This window comes from Peromyscus californicus, unplaced genomic scaffold, assembly GCF_007827085.1.
Source record: "Peromyscus californicus insignis strain IS unplaced genomic scaffold, ASM782708v3 Scaffold_15__1_contigs__length_86483966, whole genome shotgun sequence".
In the NCBI taxonomy this organism is placed as follows: Eukaryota; Metazoa; Chordata; class Mammalia; order Rodentia; family Cricetidae; genus Peromyscus; species Peromyscus californicus.
In genome coordinates, this window is record NW_026294447.1 from 53,420,935 (window position 1) to 53,438,172 (window position 17,238).

At 43.9% G+C, this 17,238-nt stretch overlaps 1 protein-coding gene across 6 annotated transcripts in view; it reads right to left on the reverse strand.

Moving 5' to 3' along the window:
* Positions 1 to 1,740: 1,740 nt before the first annotated feature.
* Positions 1,741 to 17,238, reverse strand: part of Dicer1 (dicer 1, ribonuclease III) — a 66,861-nt gene continuing 51,363 nt past the window's right edge. For 5 of the 6 annotated variants that reach the window (XM_052738872.1, XM_052738875.1, XM_052738873.1 and 2 more), the window contains 6 exons: positions 14,431 to 14,586; positions 10,419 to 11,310; positions 8,594 to 8,862; positions 6,327 to 6,489; positions 6,152 to 6,227; positions 1,741 to 5,826 (listed from right to left, as the gene is read on the reverse strand). In XM_052738872.1, the coding sequence (XP_052594832.1) occupies positions 5,661 to 5,826; positions 6,152 to 6,227; positions 6,327 to 6,489; positions 8,594 to 8,862; positions 10,419 to 11,310; positions 14,431 to 14,586 (1,722 nt within the window). In that variant the 3' untranslated portion in view covers positions 1,741 to 5,660. Of the gene's footprint in view, positions 5,827 to 6,151; positions 6,228 to 6,326; positions 6,490 to 8,593; positions 8,928 to 10,418; positions 11,311 to 14,430; positions 14,587 to 17,238 lie in introns of those variants that run through there. The other variant, XM_052738878.1, reaches the window with a different exon arrangement.

Below are 17,238 nucleotides of genomic sequence, written 5' to 3' on the forward strand. Positions count from 1 at the left end.
CCAGCTAGTGCCTTCCTAGTTAGATTCTGCTCTTTGTATGCCAAACATCATCACCCCAACTTCTGCCATGAGAACTTGAGACAGTTAACAGAAGCAGAATACATGCCGTTCGCTCTACAGGGCGAGAATGCCACCGTGGACGTACTGTGCTTCTGCTGTGGGGTGCACATGCACATGCATGCCTCTTGTGTGTGCGTGTGTTCTGCACTTTGGACCTGAAGTCAGTGTTGCTCACTCTCTAAGTGGAAGGGACCACTATCTTTACTCCCCTCCCGTCAACCAACTGGTGCCCCTTCTGCTTGCATTACTTAGCTCTTTGTCAGAATCCTTGACAGGTTTACTTTAACCAGTTTTAGGGGATGCAGACCCAGGTGACACTTAGCACCATCTCCAGCTCACTGCTCCCTTCTCCAAGCTTCATCAGCCTATCTGGGGGGGGGGGGGGGCTGTTCTAATAACAGGCATCTAGGAGGGACTTACAGACACATGGAGACTGATATCCAGGCTTTTGCAGAACCCTTCTTTACCCTACAGCCAGGCAAGCCAGCTGGCCACCCAGTGCAGAAGCCAGGCCACCTGAAGCTGCCTTAATGACTGTCAGGGAAGAGAGTGTAAATGTGGACTTTAGCACAGGCCTGACACCTAGTCCATCTCTGCACCTTACCCATCACAGGCCCATGAGCCCTTAGCTTAAGTCCTTGAAGCCAATGTAGTATCCACTGCAGGACTGATGAAGTCTGAGCAGCTCAGAGAATTTCCCATGTATCACACATAGCCTGGCAGGTGAGAGAAGCCTAGAGGCTCACATTAGTGGGACGGAAGCTACTCAGCTTGTCAGCTTGTTTTATACCAATTCTAGAAGTTGACTCTGCACTTTCTAGACTTGAGAATTCAGAACCCAAATTCATGCATGTCCATATGCTCCAGAGGTAGAAATTATGGCTTCCTTTCTATCAGCAAGAACCAGGTACATCACAAAGATCTGCCAAGGAGCAGCTACTGAGGAACCTTTCTAAAATGCTTATGACATTAACTTCACCAGGTAGGTGACTCTCTAGGTGTCACACATGCATATGATGTACACGTAAGTGACTACTGGTTGAATGCACTTTATGAATTACAAGGCAACCCTGACAGAATATTCTCAAATCTGATAGTTTTTATTCAAAAGGAACATGTGAGTGTATACTTAGCATGCTACCCTGTGAAAGTGGTAAGGGCATGCTAATTGCTGATAAAATGTTCTAAGAAATCTGAAAGGAAACTACATCTTACCCACTTATCATCTCCTCTCAGCTTGGTGATCTTCCCTCATGTTACCAACTTTCAGAAATGTTAAAAGCTTAAACTAGTAAAATTTTCACTTAACCAACAATGCTGGAAATGTGTTCTCAGGATTTGGAAGTGAACATTCTATCCACTTTGTTTCAAAATAACCAAATTCAATAAGGAACATGTCAAATATGTCATAGACAATCCAGGAGTTGGAGCACATCAACCAGCATGGTGGGACTTCAGCAAAGCACACTGCTATTACACAGGTCTTAAAAAAGACAACTGTGCCATTTCTTAGAACATGAAGCAGAACTTGAACACAATCTTATTAAAATATATAACTCACGAGCTTCCCTATGGGATGAAAACCTTCCAAGACCACTACTGCTACCACAGCTTACCTGTTCATATTGCATTAAGTAACAAAACATTAAAACAAAAAAGAAAAAATAAAAAGACACAAAGTGAACAGACCATAACTTTATTGGCTACAATTATTAAAAAGAAAAATGAAAACAAAACAACAACAAAAAAAACCCAACTAAGGTAAGTGTGATCCGTAAGGTGCTGACCGCAGGTCTGTAGTGACAGCCGTGTGCACGAACTATGTCTCTTTAAAATGCTGCAGCATGTGATGGCCATGGTTTATCGTCAGCGGGAACTGTCAGTCTGACTTCACCTTAGTCATTTCCCTTTGTTTACAGCAAAGGCAGACGTGTTCTTCCCATTCACCTCCGCACTTCTGCTACAGAACCAGCAGCTGAGGTGAATTCTGGGGGCATCTGTAACATTTAAACTGTCTGTGGTTGTTCAAAAAAAAAAAAAAAAAAGAACAAGGAAAAAAAAGTGATTAAAATAATATACGCAAATTAGTTTGAGGTGATCATTTTCCCTGCTAGTGGACAGCACACGGTCTCCATGCCAGACACACAACTTTTACAATCATTTTAACTATCCTTGGTCTTAAACATAGCTTTAAAATGTCTCATGTACAATATAAAATACAAAATTTATTGAGAAATAATTAAATTCCAGAAAAGTAATCAGCAGGTGGGAACTAGAGGTTCTTGGATGTTGTTAAATCAAGCACAGAGGAGACACACAAAACCTGAATGGCCCTGCAGACATGCAATCAGCTAAGGACGAGAATGTAGGCTCAGCTCAGGTCTGTGAAGTAAAGGTGCAAGGCCCCAGTTTGCTAGCGTAAGTTTGTGCAGAAGGATTAGATGCCTTCACTGAGCAAGGAATAGTTTTAAATCAACAGACCCCGACAAGCAAACCGGGTGGTTATGGGTTTTTGACTGTTCTCGGTGTTCTGCAGCCCTGCCCAGTGGCTGCTGGTGAGTGACTGCACACAGGAACTGAACAGCAGAACAAGGCAGCCTAAGTCCCTGCTAATTACACAACATGTCTGCATCTTTCTAAGGGCGGGCTACTGTCAAGAAAATAAAAACATCTGTATTTTAAAGGATAATTATAGGAGTGTTAGATAGAGGCCATTCTAAATTTAATCATTTCACATAATACAAACGAAAACAAGAAATGTAACCAAAACACTTTAAAAGCATAATTAAGTGTTCAGTCAACAAATTTCTGCCATGCTTTCACTTTACAAATAGAAAAAAATGCCACAGACAAAATAATACTTAAGTTGTGCAAGTGTGTGACACGCTGCAGGCATCACAGTATCTTATCAAACTTGGAAATCAGAACTGCAGCGAGGCCCAACCGTGTCTCCTCCTCTGGATTAAACCAGCTAGAGCATACCAAACCCCGCCCTTGCAGGTGCAGCATGGACAGAACAGAGGACAGAGCACACAGACAGCATGGCTGGGACTGCAAAGTGGGCCACAGAGGACATGCTGCAGCACGCCAGCGAGCTCCCATGCAGCTGCAGGAGGACCCATGCAGCTGCTTCCTCCAGTGGACCTCGTCAGCCTTTACAGGCGCTGACCGTCTTCTCCCCACTCTGCTGCACTGGCAGAGGCGGCCCACACAGTCATCAAGCGAGGTGACAGTGGGGGAACTCCAGCACACAGGAGCATTCCTGACCATTTGTCTAACTCACACTTTTCGTTCTTTCAACTTGGTCTCTGGGTGAATCACAGAATGCTTCAAACTGTGAGTCAAATTATCAGGTACTTTCATCCAACAAGAAAAAAAGTGAAAACAGCCCAAGTTTGCTGTTGATAAAACATTCTGAATAATGGCAGGATATCTGAGCCCTGAGAATGGATGATCTAATCATATCCAACTCTGAACGTTTTAATATTAACAAAAAATACTCTCCTTATGGTTACAAAATATATTGAGGCATTTTTCTCCCACCAGGAATCGGAACTGTGAAACAATCTAATTTTGGTGCCAGGATGAAAGAGCATCTCACAACACGGGTAAACGCATGAGTCACAATGCAGAGAATCAGGTAGTTTAGAAATCACCAGGACACTGTGATAAGACAACACACTCCACCTCCCCAAATCCCACCCCGACTGTCTGACTGTACAGTTCCAGCTACAACATTCAAAGCATCACCTGGTTTGAACTTGCTATGATGTCTTGCATTAAGGTTTGTGTGTGTGCATGGGGGAAAGGGGATGTTTTAAATCAAACAGACAACTACAATCTCAAATCAGAATTAAATATTTAAAACAAGTCACCCAAATTAATTTCCTCAAAAACTCACTTAATAATTTAGATCTCAATTTAAAATCAGTGCCAACAAATGATCCTGGAGAAATTCACTATCCCCTTCACTTGAGGTTCCTTAGAAAGTGGGGCCCACAACTTCTGTACACACACACACACACACACACACACACACACACACACACACACACACACGGGTGTCTCTTTCGGGTGGACGGTGCACAGCAAAACAAATGTAATTTAACCCTAAGTGCAGCATTACATGAAGCATCAGCCTCAGAAGGATGTGTGGGAAGTCAGAGCCACCCTGGCTCAGCTTGCTGAGACTTCAAGCATAATAGGGCGAATTGCAGCAAACCTCCACTGTTATGTCGGTGGGAGGGTATGACCAACCCATATAGCATTTAAAAATGTAAATTAAGAGGTATTATAGTCACAGTGCAAAAAATTAAACTTCAAGCATGATACATAAACATAGCACCAACTGGGAAAACGCACGCAAAGGAGGGAAATTGAGGTGTGTGAGTGAAGAGTGCCTACAGCCTAATCAAGAAGCTTCAGCAATGCCTAAAAAGCTTTTGTTCCTTTGATTCTGAGATGGAACTAATGACCCATATTATCTAAGCGAGTGACTTGCAACCCAAGCATAAATGGCACAGCTTTGGGAATGCAGGCAACACGGTGGGCGGTCGGGATGTGGACAGGAGCAGGAGGAGACGTCCTGCTCTGCTCCTCTAAAGGAACCTCAGCTCCACTACAAACCTGCAGCACCTCTAGGCATATTGCATCTCAGGGTCCTTTTGTTAGAGCAACAGCCGACTAGGCACGCATTTCTACCACTGGACGACCTGGCAGGAAGGTCTGAGGAAAACTGGGCACCTAGTCACATATCCTGCCTATGATGGTGTTTTAAAAACCCGGACTACTCACTCTGGCTTTCAGACTGTCTTCAGTGTCTGTACACGTGTGACGGAAATCCTACCTGCAACAGTTCTGCTGCAAGCCCTCGAGTGAGCTGCGTCACTCCGTCTCATCTAATGTATAATAAGACAAAGGGAAAAGCAAAAGAATCTGTTCCCAAAAGACCAAAAAGGAAGAAAACCATCAAGTGTCTACTTTAAGGCAAGAACCCTCTCTATGCAGCACTATGGGGCTTCAGAAAACCTGGCCTTGACTCATCAACAGCCAACACTGACTCCAAACTGGCCCTTCCTATAGTGCAACAGCTCCCGGGGTCTGCTCTGCCCGACAGCACGGGTGTGTCCCAACTGTTCACACGGTTGTGCTGGGCTCGACAACTGCTGCAGGACAGGCACTAGTGTGGGGGACGCAAGGCCAGGACTCTACCCAGGTCTAGGACTGCTAGAGGGTTAAGCTCCATGGCCTCTTAACAGCAAGCAAAGTCGACAGAAATTAATGCAAAATCCAAAACAACAACAAAAGAACCCGTCAGAATGACTTCAAACACTTGCTAAATGCCGGCATTAAAGCACTCTTGTGATTTAAACAGAGCAGAAGTGGGAAAGAAGACAAGATTGTGTTTGCGCAAAAAACTAAAACTACAATTAGTTCCAAAAAGTTTATACACATATTAAAAGTTTTATTCTGTTATCTATCTCGTTATCAAACTTTAACTTCTGCCTTCAATTATTCTGCTCTGTGTCAACTCTGAATCATCCTCTGATGAGTCTCTGCGATCCTGGTTCACCATCTTGCTGCCTGCGCATCTGGAGGCTTCAGCTGTTAGGAACCTGAGGCTGGTTAGCTTTGAGGCTGCGGAGGGCTCTTCTTGCTGCAGCAGACTTTGCGATCCTGTAGCTCCGGCCGACACCTTTAAATTTCCCCTTCCCCACCACTTCCACGGTGACTCTGACCTTCCCATCGTAAGTTCTCTCCGCTGGGCTGCAAAAACCAGACAGTTTGAATTAGAAGTCAGAGGTATTTGTTATTATTGTCAGTCAGCACCTCTAGCCCTCCTGGGCTGAGCGTCCCTCTTATGAGCGGACCGTGCACCAGGCTTATCGCACACTGTCAACACAGGCAGCTCTTTCTTCCTTCATTCAGCTTTGCTTTATAAAAACAAAAAGGGAAAGAGCAGTCAATCAGACCAAAAATGGAAACTAGGTCATAGCACGTCCGAGCAGATGCTCTGGGAGTCAGTAGTTATGGTTTCTTGAGAACTCTTGTTTTCAGTTATAGTAGTTTTTCAGGCACATTCCATACTTACCTAAACTTGGCGGTTTCTGGTTCCATCTCAAGCAATTCTCTCACTGGAGAACGCGGCACATTTGCAGAAAACTTTTCTATAATCAAAATGAAAGATTCTATGTGACCAAAGCCCTGGAAGCATTTTAAATAGTGTTCTTACAGACTATGCCCAGGGGAATGAGCCAGCACTGTACCTATTAGTGGCCGCATCATCGGGTAGTACACCTGCCAGACCACCTCCAGAGACATCCCACTGTCCATATAAATGGCACCAGCCAGAGACTCAAAGATGTCCCCCATGGCCTTGGGGACTTCGATATCCTCTTCTTTCTCTTCATCCTCCTCGGATCTCCTAAGCTATTGAAGAGAAGTGACTTGTCAGAAAAAAGGCACTTTCAAAGGCTGTCCATAGACTGTTTTTTCTTGGTTGACTTTTGACATTGAACAAGAGTATCTAGGACCCATGGCATGCCTGCTTCATGGCAGTGGGTATCCCCAAACCACCTCATCAAAAACAAAAAAGAAAAGAGACAAGTAACTGATCCCCAGCAAAGGAAAAAATACTTCTAAATTAAAACAGAATTTAGGTTTTAACACAGAACTAGAAGTTAAATGTTTTCAAACCACCTGTCACCAAAGAACTGCCCTTATGCGAGCATCCTTCTCTTAGCATCCAGCAAGAGCAACAGTGCAGGGATGAGGGTGGAGACTGCCACTTTGGGGGCAAAGACATCCTTTCTGAAGCCCTTTCTCTCCAGGTTCCCTGTCACTAAAACGTGCATACACTATGACAGCAGAGCTGATACAGCGTCTACTTCAATCAGAGGAATAAAACCTTCCCTATGTAGAGGCCACAACTCTTCAATGCTGCAATCCTACCTCTAGCAATAACTAAGTGCATCTATAAGCCTACGTATCATACTCATATTCACTAAATGTCTTAACTAAAACCTACTTAACTATCCCTTTAGAAGGGTCATTTAAAGAAACGAGCCATCTCAAGTTAAGTGTGTGATCAGCACAAGTCACGATGGCAGCTGGTCCTCAGAGCTGCACAGCACGTCAAGTGAAAGATCTGATGCAGCATGCAGCACACCAGCATCTCTATGGACATTGAGTCTGGACACATTAGCAACAGCATATCACCAAATGCTAATGCTGACTATATGAGGACCACATAAACAGACAACTTCAATTTTTGTTGTTGTTGTTTACTTGTATCTTCTTCCAAGAACAGCAACAAAGCACAAATTATTGTGGAAGAGAAGAAAAGGGAAAAGTTTTAATTTGTACACAAATTATTCAATATATTCAAATACTGGCTTTTATAAGATGCTCATTACTCATATCCCATGGCTCTGGGATATAAAGACAATCTCAAGCCTGACAGGTTTAATTCTTTCTCTTTACAGCTAAGGAAGCTAAGGTCCAGAAAGCTAGAGACTTCCTTAAGAAAAAACAGCTCAGTGAGAAAAGCCAGATGGTGATATGTGCAGCAAGCGGTGCTGCTTCTATACATGTTGATACAGACAAAGGGCAATAAAGGAATGAAGAAAAACTAACAGAGCCAATATGCCTCACTGGCATCAAAAGAGAACTTGAATTTTAGTACAGTCCACAAACTTAGAGCTTAAGTATTTGTAAAGAATTCAACTAGGAGTTAGAAGTGTGCTCGCTGCTGCCTGAGCTCCCCAGTGGGGAGCATTAGCCCTGTCGTGGTTGCTAGAGCTTCAACCCCAGACTCTCTCCGTTCCCACAGAAAGCTCAGAAACTCACTACCCTTTAACGGTTTAGGGCAATTGCAAATGAGGCAGTCAAAATGAAAGTCAGAACAGCGAGCTGAGAGCAAAGCCCTCGACTAGGATGGAAGCTCCTTGGCCTCTGGGTGCAGAGGAGACAGGGCAGTTGAGCAGTATCCCTGCCTGCTTACGGAGCAGAGCAGTGCAGCATGCACATGTTTGAGCCAGGCAGCACTGAAGAGCAGCAGATGCCTCCCATTGTCCAAAGCTTACAAACAGGAGTTCCCATTTCAAACAATGCAAGTGTACATTTGTGAGGCTTACCTGCGATGTTACCACATATTTCTGACCCATTTAGAAAAGACAGGAACAGACAGATCATCCTGTGATGTCAGAGAAGCGAAGGCCACTTTGGGGCATGGGAGGAGGCGCCCTTCTACAACTTTCTATACCTGCTGCAGGAGCCTCACTGAAGTAACTGAAAACCCAGCCTCCTCGCCTGAACGACCACTCGGTCCATGGAGTGGGCAGCCAATTCGCAAAGGTCTACCTGAGTGAGGCAAGTCATTCTCAGTTCTGCTTGGAGATCACGTAGCACGTGGGCACCCTGGCCCTGGCCTGTAACTATCCCTCTGGACAGCCATGAGTCAGAGCTCAGACTGCCCAAACTCACAGTTGGCTGCTTCCCTCAGCACTGAGTTCAAAGTTTAAACAGCACTAACCTCAGAGTCCATCCCTTGCATCTCGTTCTTCTCAAGCTGAAACTGTACAAAGTCGTCAATGACATGGAAGAGCTCGGGAGAGACGGCTTTAAAGTACTTGTGGTAGTCATACTTCACAGCCAATGATGCAAAGATGGTGTTGTTGACCAGGGCAGAGCGCAGGTCAGTCAGGACCCCTGGGGAATGCTGCCGTGGGTCTTCATAAAGGTGCTTGGTTATGAGGTAGTCCAAAATCGCATCTCCCAGGAATTCTAAGCGCTGGTAACAATCTGCGCAGAGATCCAAAGTGCAACGGTGAGCCTGCATGAGCACATGCACTTTCTGCATACTCTGTCTGCGTGGGAGCAGATGGAAAAGTTGCAGTCCCAGGCTCCTTTCGAGACTTCTACCGAGAAACATTTTCATTTACCTTCCTCAATGAAACTATTGGAAACATACTTGCTAATGCGCCTGGAAGTTAAGTTTTAATGGCAACTGAAAGCTTATTTCTTATATATAAATTGGGTCATATAATCTTCAAGTGCCCAAATAATATGCTTGTTTTGGAGGGGATAAAGCCACTTTCCAGACACAATCAGTCACAGCACCACTTTCCCTGGGCACTCTATTAGCCAGACAGGCACTGGGCATCACTCCTGAGTCTCTATCACATGGTGGCATCTCAGTAAAGCCACAGCTGGCACACACACCTTCTGTGCATTACCATCAAGGCAGCGTGTCCTCACACTCGAGAATGTGTACTAGGTGATGTAATTCCTTAACACTATGGTTACACGGCACATGAGATAACAGCAGGGCAAACAGTACTCTTCAACTCTAACTACACACACTGAACCTGACATAAACCAAGGGACTAAGGAAGAAGAGTTGTGCTAGAGCAAAATCCCCAGACAAAAAGGGGTGCTTGTCAGAATGAAAAGAGCTACCAGTCCTGACTAGTGCCCTGATTTCCTCAGAGCCATTAAAAGAAACCACTGAGCTGAGAAAAGTGAGGCTGGAACAGAGTGACCTGTACCTGTTCTAGAGTACCCATTTGGTGAAGGGGGCCAAAAGAGCCAAGCTGTGCTGGAATCCAGGCCTCACAATTTCTAGCAATGTAGGGAACCCGTGAGATTTCCACTCCACGCCGAAAAGCTGGCTTTAGTTCAGAACATCACTTTTAGGTTTATATTTTGTAAATGGCCTTAACCTACACAGCTTTTACTATCCAAACTATAAGCCTTTTATTTTCCTTTGATATGTCTGATATTCTTACATAAAAAGCAAAATAATTTTATGTGGGTCCACAAGCTGAAGCTAACTGGTTCTGGGGACTTATTGTCTTAGTTATTAGAAGACTACTAAATAAAGAAACAGATAGCCACAGCACAATAGTAACAAGCCCTTCCTACAGGATAGTTCTGTTTAATCTTCTCCTCTTTAGATTTCAACAGACCAGAAGAGAGGTGCCTTTTGTCTAGGAACAACAAAGAGACGTGGAAATACATCCTGACTATATGAGTAAGTCAAGAAGCTAAAGCAGCAAAGACTAAGCCCAAGAAAGGTATTTAGGTAGGAAAAGATGGGAAAGAGCAAAACCCCTGGCCTTCGGTTTCTAATCATGCAGCATGGAAGATACCATGTGTGAGAAGATATAAAAGCCACACCCAACTGTCACAGTCCCCCAGCATTCCTACTCCTCAGTGACAGGAAGCATAAAGAGTTCTATTTCTGTGACCTCCTCCCCCTGCCATGCACACTGACGCTAAGACTGCATGCATGGATTTATTTGTGCACGGCCAGAGCAATGCACTACACAAAGTCTCCTCCTCATCGGGCTCCTTACCAGTGATAGTGTTGTAGTGGTAGGAGGCATGTGTAAAAGCCTGCAGAAGGTAAGCCTTATTTTTGAATCTGTAGTTGATTTTCTTCTCAAAATTTTCAAACCCAGATATCAGGTGGTTCAGGGTTTTCTCTGCATCTGGATGGTCAAACATACACCTTGGTGGGATCTTCAGGCAGCCGTACTCCAAGTCTTTCCCTGCAGAGGAGCGTGGGCCAGCTGCAGCGGCAGCACAGCTCCCTAAAAGGCTCTTTTGTTGGCTGCCCGAGTTCTCCCGAGCAGGGTCCAGGGCCTTGTCCCGGCTGGTCCTTTTGATGACGGGGAGCACCTTCAGGCCCAGCGAGCAGAGGAAAAGCTGAGCAGCCCTCTCCCCGCAGCTGGTTAAGTAGCAGCCCAGCAGGGCCTCCACACAGTCCGCTATGCTTTTGTCGGCAATGCACTGCTCCGTGTGCAAGTCGTAAGAAATGGACTGCTTCCCTGTGTCCGCGCCACAGTTTTCTTCTGACGGATTCCAGAAACCTACCACAAAGTCATCCTCTTCCACGGCTTTGCTAGGATCCAGATAGCACATTGCATCCCAAGAGCTGTAGTCAAAATCCTCAAGGTCTGAGGAAAACGGCATACTGCCTAAGGAGGACTTTTTGGGCATTTTCCATTCATAAGCAGAATCAGAGGTGGAAAAAGGAGAAAGAGAAATTTTCTTCACAAAGGCTCCTGACCCCATTAACATGCTGTCTATAAACTGGATGTGCTCCTGATCATACTCCAGAAAGTCGTCTTCATCCTCAGCCTCCTCCTTGGGAGTCCTCCACGGCAGCTCCTCCTCCTCCTCCTCCTCCTCCTCTTCCTCACAGTGCTCACCTAGTTTACCGTTAGCCAGCAAGCGGTCTTTTGTCTGAAACGGGGAACGGGAAGGGAGGAGAGACAGAGCTGCTGTTTTTAAAAGGGTTTGAAACTCAATAAAAGCAAGGGTTATGGATAATTTCAAATGACAACCACAAATACTAAAAGGCAACTTTAAAAAATCATGGCCATTTGTTTTCAATTAACATAAAATAAGTTATTTAATCATATAAACAAAGTCAAACATGCTCTTTGAATGTTCATTTTCTAAGTTACAAAATGACCTTTATCCAGTATAAATCTGTAAGTGAAGAATTCTGAACATGGATAAAGTTAAAATTGATGTCCACCATGCAAAACGTCAACTGAGTGGCCTGACCCTGCAAGGACGAGCCCTCGTGCGCCGACCAGAGAGGCCTTCCATTTAGCTGACAGAGTTCAAAATATGGTAGCCTGACTTTGAAACCAACAAAATGAAATTCCAGATGTAGAAAGAACATTATCTTTTCAACTATGAACATAATATAAAAACAGACAAAATTATTTAAAAAAAACCTTTACCATTAAAAACTACAGGATGGTTTTATAATAGTTTCTCTCTCTACTTCCACTTCAAATCAAAAAACATTTGCTACAATATAAATCTAAACTGCTTTGCTTAAAAAAATGAATGTGACCACTAAAACGATATGAATTTGTGAAATTATTTTTTCACCCTCTATTCTGAGCTGTGGTACTCAGGCCAACAGATCATAACAACAGACTGACAAAATAAAAGAAAATTTAGACTAACATGAAACATAACAATCCCATTTCTGTCAAAAAAAAAATCTTTGCTAATTCCAATTTCTTTGGCAAAAGCTTATTTGTGAATGACAACCTTAATAACGGGATACGATTCAGCAGTGATGTAACCTTTTGGCAAAGCTAAAAAGATGCCCAGTTTCTGCTATACCGTAAACACAGACTCACGCAGGCACGGCCACCACCACTTTACTTGGGGGCAAACACAGGACAGTAAGCTTCAACTTTGATTGGGACAACTTTCTAGAGTATTCTGACAAAACACTTTCAAACCATTGCCCAAGGGTTTTTAAAAGAGGCATATATTTCATTTTAAACTGGACTCAAAAGAGATAGAAACTCTGTATTTGCCTGAAAAAATAAAGTAACAGTGAGTCTAGCCCTGTAACCACAGGCAGTCCACTGCTTTAAAAAATACACCAAAAATCCTTTTCAAAAATAAAGACCAGCAAACAAACTCTCAAAGGGGCTGAAGGGATGGCTCAGAGACTACAAACACTGGCTACTCTTCCAGTGTACCTGGGTTCAGTTCCCAGCACCGACATGGCAGTTTACAATCATCTGTAACTCCAGTTCAGATGGTCCAATACCCTCTTTCTGGCTTCCACAGGTACCAGCATCCACTAGATGCATACACACACATGCAGGTAAAACACACAGCAAGTGGCAAATCTCAGGAAACTCGGTCAGAACCTTTCCACTTTTCCAAGATAACAGGAGAGGCTCTGACTATTTTTTATTTCTGTTTGTTTTGTTTGAGACGGGATCCTACTATGTAGCCTTGAGTGGCCTGGAACTCACTCTGTAGACCAGGCTGGCCTCAAATTCAGAGATCCACCTGCCTCCGCATCCCAAGTGATGGGAAAAAAGCATGCACCACCACACCAGCTTTACTATTTGGATCTTAAGACAAAATGGGCCAGATTTAAATTATTCAGCCTGAGCTTTAAATTGCAAAGTTTCTCTATAATCATTGTGTTTCTGCAACATGGTGGGCTGTCTTTTGTGCCTCTGGCACTGTACACTCTTCATCCTCACAAGGAGGGGTTATACTTCAAAAATGCTCTCCAAAGCACAAGAAGCCTCTGAAGGGTGTGTGTGTATCCCGGACAGTACAGTCTACCTGAGCTGCCCTCACTCGCTCTTCCAAGAGGGATTCAGAGACGGAGGTGTGACCCAGGGCAGAAAGAACCGGAAGGACACAAGCCAAAAACATTCTGTGACTTCCCAGTATGTCAGCATGAGCAAGATGTTAGCGTATGCTAAGAACCAAAGTGCTGAGTCCACAGAAAGGTGAGGCCCCAGAGGTCTGTGTTGTAGCATGAAACTCAGGAAAGCCCTGATGTGTCCCTGTTAACTGAAGGATCGATCAAATACATGGACAGAAAAGGAGGCCTGCTGACTTCTTTCAGAAATGAAGTACTTTTTCTAAGGTTCAAAATTAATACATTTTTCTACTAAGGTGTGTGTGTATATGTGTGTGCTTACTCTAAATTAGTAACAAATGTTATCCTCAGACCTAACTTGAATTAAAATATTCTCTTAATGCTTTTCCAGCTAAGCTGCATTCCTGTGATTAGTCAAACCCTATTTGAGCACAAATACACTCAGCACACAGGCCTGTATCAGAACAGCTTCCCAGACCATGCCACTACAGCTGCTCAGGACTTATTGGGATAGACAGGTCAGAAACAAGGTGTGAAGAGGCTGCTATTTAGAAACCTCTACAAGAAATGGTGTGATCATTATAGCCTCAAGTGAAAATGAAGTAACAGGAGCCCAGTTATCATCAATACCAAATAAAGCTGGCCAGCAGAGTAACGAGAAAGCAGTCTAAGACAGCTCTCTCCCAGCCACACACCCAGGGCACACAGTCCTCCCAACTGCCCCCTGGTGGCCTTTGGGACAAGAAAAGGAAGCTGTGGCTGCTAAAGAAAAGAGCATTAAGTCTCTGGCAAGACTTCTATTATTTACAGTCCACTACAACCTTCCCATACGGTGATCTGTTGTCCAGTTTGCAAGAGGAAACAGTCCCAAGCTAGCCCTGCACTGTGCAAGCTAGTCTGTGCCGAAGTGAATTCTTCCAGACACAGCCTGGAGATCACAGGTCACTTCAACAAATAGCTAAGGAGGCACTGTAACATGAGAGTGAAGGGGATCTGAGAGGGTTCTGATTTTATTGTTAAGTGGAAACATAACAAAATTTCTTGCCTTTGGAAAAGAAGGTAACAGAAATTACACTCCACTAAAATCAACACTATTTCTAAAGTCACAAACAGCCTACCAACACATGAAATATCTACCACACTGTAAACACACAGCAGAAAGAAAACAACAAAAACAAAAAAGCTCCTTACTGAGCACTTACCATTTCATCCTTTTCCCATTTATCTGCGTTACTTTTATCTTGATTTACCACATAACCAGGAGGAAGCCAATTCACAGGAGGATCAAATATCGACACTACCATACGGCTGGGCAGCCCCTTCTTCTTGCCAAGGCGATACAGGTTACAGTTGCTGACCTTCAGCAAAAAAAAAAAAGTCACAAACACTTACCCATAAATGGCCATGGCTGGAAAACACACATGCCATTACATTTTATGCCAATGTTCTTTGTATTGCACAAATGATCACAAAACATAAGGACTACACAGTTTTACTACCTATTTATAGCAACAACTCAAAATTTCCAAGTATTGGATAGCCTTTGGTGTCATCAAATAAGCATTTAATACAAAATGGAGTCACAAAAACCTAATGTATACAAATTCCTTTCCTTATAAACGAGTCAAAAAAAAGAGTTCAATTTTAAGTTTAAAAGCACAGATTAATAATATGAAATGCAAGATGGTAAATGGAGCTGGGAACAGAATATGTCAAGATGCTGTAACTCAAGATGTCATGATATTCTTATTGAGTAAGGGGAGGATATCATGTTCTAATTTTATATCTCTGGAATCTAAGCACCAATACAACTCCAGTCCTAACATTCTAAAACACTGATCTTTTGTTGTGGGTAGCATGTCAAGACACTGGAGTAAAGGCGCTAAAGAACATTTGTTGTACAGTATGTCATGGAGGTAGCTTTATTATCCTTCCTCCAGTCCTTGCTTTTCCTAATGGCTCTACCGTATCCCTAATTTACTTAAAACACAACATTTCTGTCTAGTTTTCACTTGGAGACTAGAGTCTAATACCAACAATCTCATTTCCAGTTTCTAAAAACGTATTGGAATACTCCAGGAGCCCTTTTCATATAACTCAAGTACTATACAATCAGCACTGGCTAGAAAGTCTGGTAGAAAGCAGGCAAAGGGACAGAGAAGCAGTCCTTACAAGGTGTACGGACTGGTAGACAGCTCTGCCTGGGACCACCACATGCCAAAGCACTTACCAGCTGTCTATAATGGAGCCAATGTACATAAATGCTGGTTTCCTTTTCCATGCTAGACAAGAGCATCCCAAGAGGAAGAGGGCAATAAGGGGCCCCAAGAGCGAAAACATTGCAAGTCAGAAGAAATGCTCAGTGGAATGGAAAAGATACAACTAAGGACCTGAGGTGAGGCAAAATTCAAGACAGAGAGAAGCACCTGGTGGCAATGAGGAAGATCACAGTGAGGGCCAGCTTGAGCAAGGACACAGGCTGTGCAGTGAACATGAGGCTTGTGTCAAGAATGGCAAGCAAGAGCCTGGTCGGGGTCTGTCTGGAAGAGCATCCTGAACACAACTGAACACCAGGCAAGAAATCCAGTCAAAGGGCTCTGAGCAGACGAACGGATACAGTTTTGAAATGTTAAAGTAATAGCTTTCTTGCTTAATAGGGTCTAGCAATCTTACTTCAAATGCCTTCACGACTGTGATCTTCTTCCTGTAAGCAGCCCTATGAGCTTCAGGACTGAATTCTAGTTTCTGTGCATTCTTCCAGTCCCTATACCATAAGGTCTAAATGCCCAATCCCTGCCTGATGCCTCCCTCTGTCGGCATCACAACACCGCTACTGCCACTACCCATTACTTGCAAGCTGTCACAGTTGTCAGGGCATTACTTTGGTGGCCTACCTTAAGCTCACTGGGAAGGCAGCCAGCAGGTATGTGACCTCTAGTCTCAGATATACTCCTAAATATCTGGGAGTAGTGAATAACCTCACACAAGCTAATACCACTATCTGGGCATCAATTTCTTCATCTGCACAATGGTAGCACATCAAACTGCAAGAGGACTGCAGAGGAGACGAAGTGCTGTTTCTAAGATGTTCACATGTCTGGTGCTTGAAGCAAGCTACCAAGACCGTGACAGGCAAGGAGGCCCATAGCTATACAGTCAGCTCGATCCCGGCTCTGCTCCCTACCGCAGTGTGTTTTCAGGCAAGTTACCCTCTCCTGCCTCATTGCCCTTGCCTATCAAATAAAAACATGCACCTCTCCAGGCTCTAGGAAAACTTAGATTAATTAGAGAATTAGCATCTCTCTCTACCCTTACATATACATTCTATATAAAGGAGCTAGAGTAGAGTCTGGGAGAATAAGCAGTTGGTTGAACTAAATGATTGTTTCTGAATTACCACTCACTTCAGTCCCTTCCTTTCAGCCATTTTTGCTCTGCTTTGGCTTGGCTGTGCTCTTCAGCCCATACTACATCCTGTGCCACATTAGTCTCTTTAACTTACCATCTCCTTGCTCACACTTCCTCTCAAGTATCCACAGCACGACCACCATGCACAAGCTCCTTTGGGCCTCTTCTCACATGCTCCCTCAGCTAGTTTTCCAGTCCCCCGCCACTGCCTTTCTTTCCCTACTAAGTGCTATCACACTCTGCAGATGCAGCTTTGTTCTGCACTATAAGGTTTCCCACGAGCACCTTCTGTGACTCACAAGTGACATTCCATCCTACTTAATGTTAGGTCATCGGTAGCTTTGTAAACTGTCAGAGTTCTGCTTTCTATTTTATGACCATTTAAATATTTTACCTTAATTACTGTTCTTCCACACTAAGCTTATGAACTAAGGCTGAAAATAAATCTCAGTGGGTAACTGCTTGCTCTGCCGGCATGAACACCTGAGTTTAGATCCTTGGCACCAGCATACAAGCCAGGCACAGTGGTGCTATCTATACCCAATGCTGGTGGTGGGGCAGATCAGATGGGCAGATCCCAAGAGCTTGCTGGCTAGTTTATC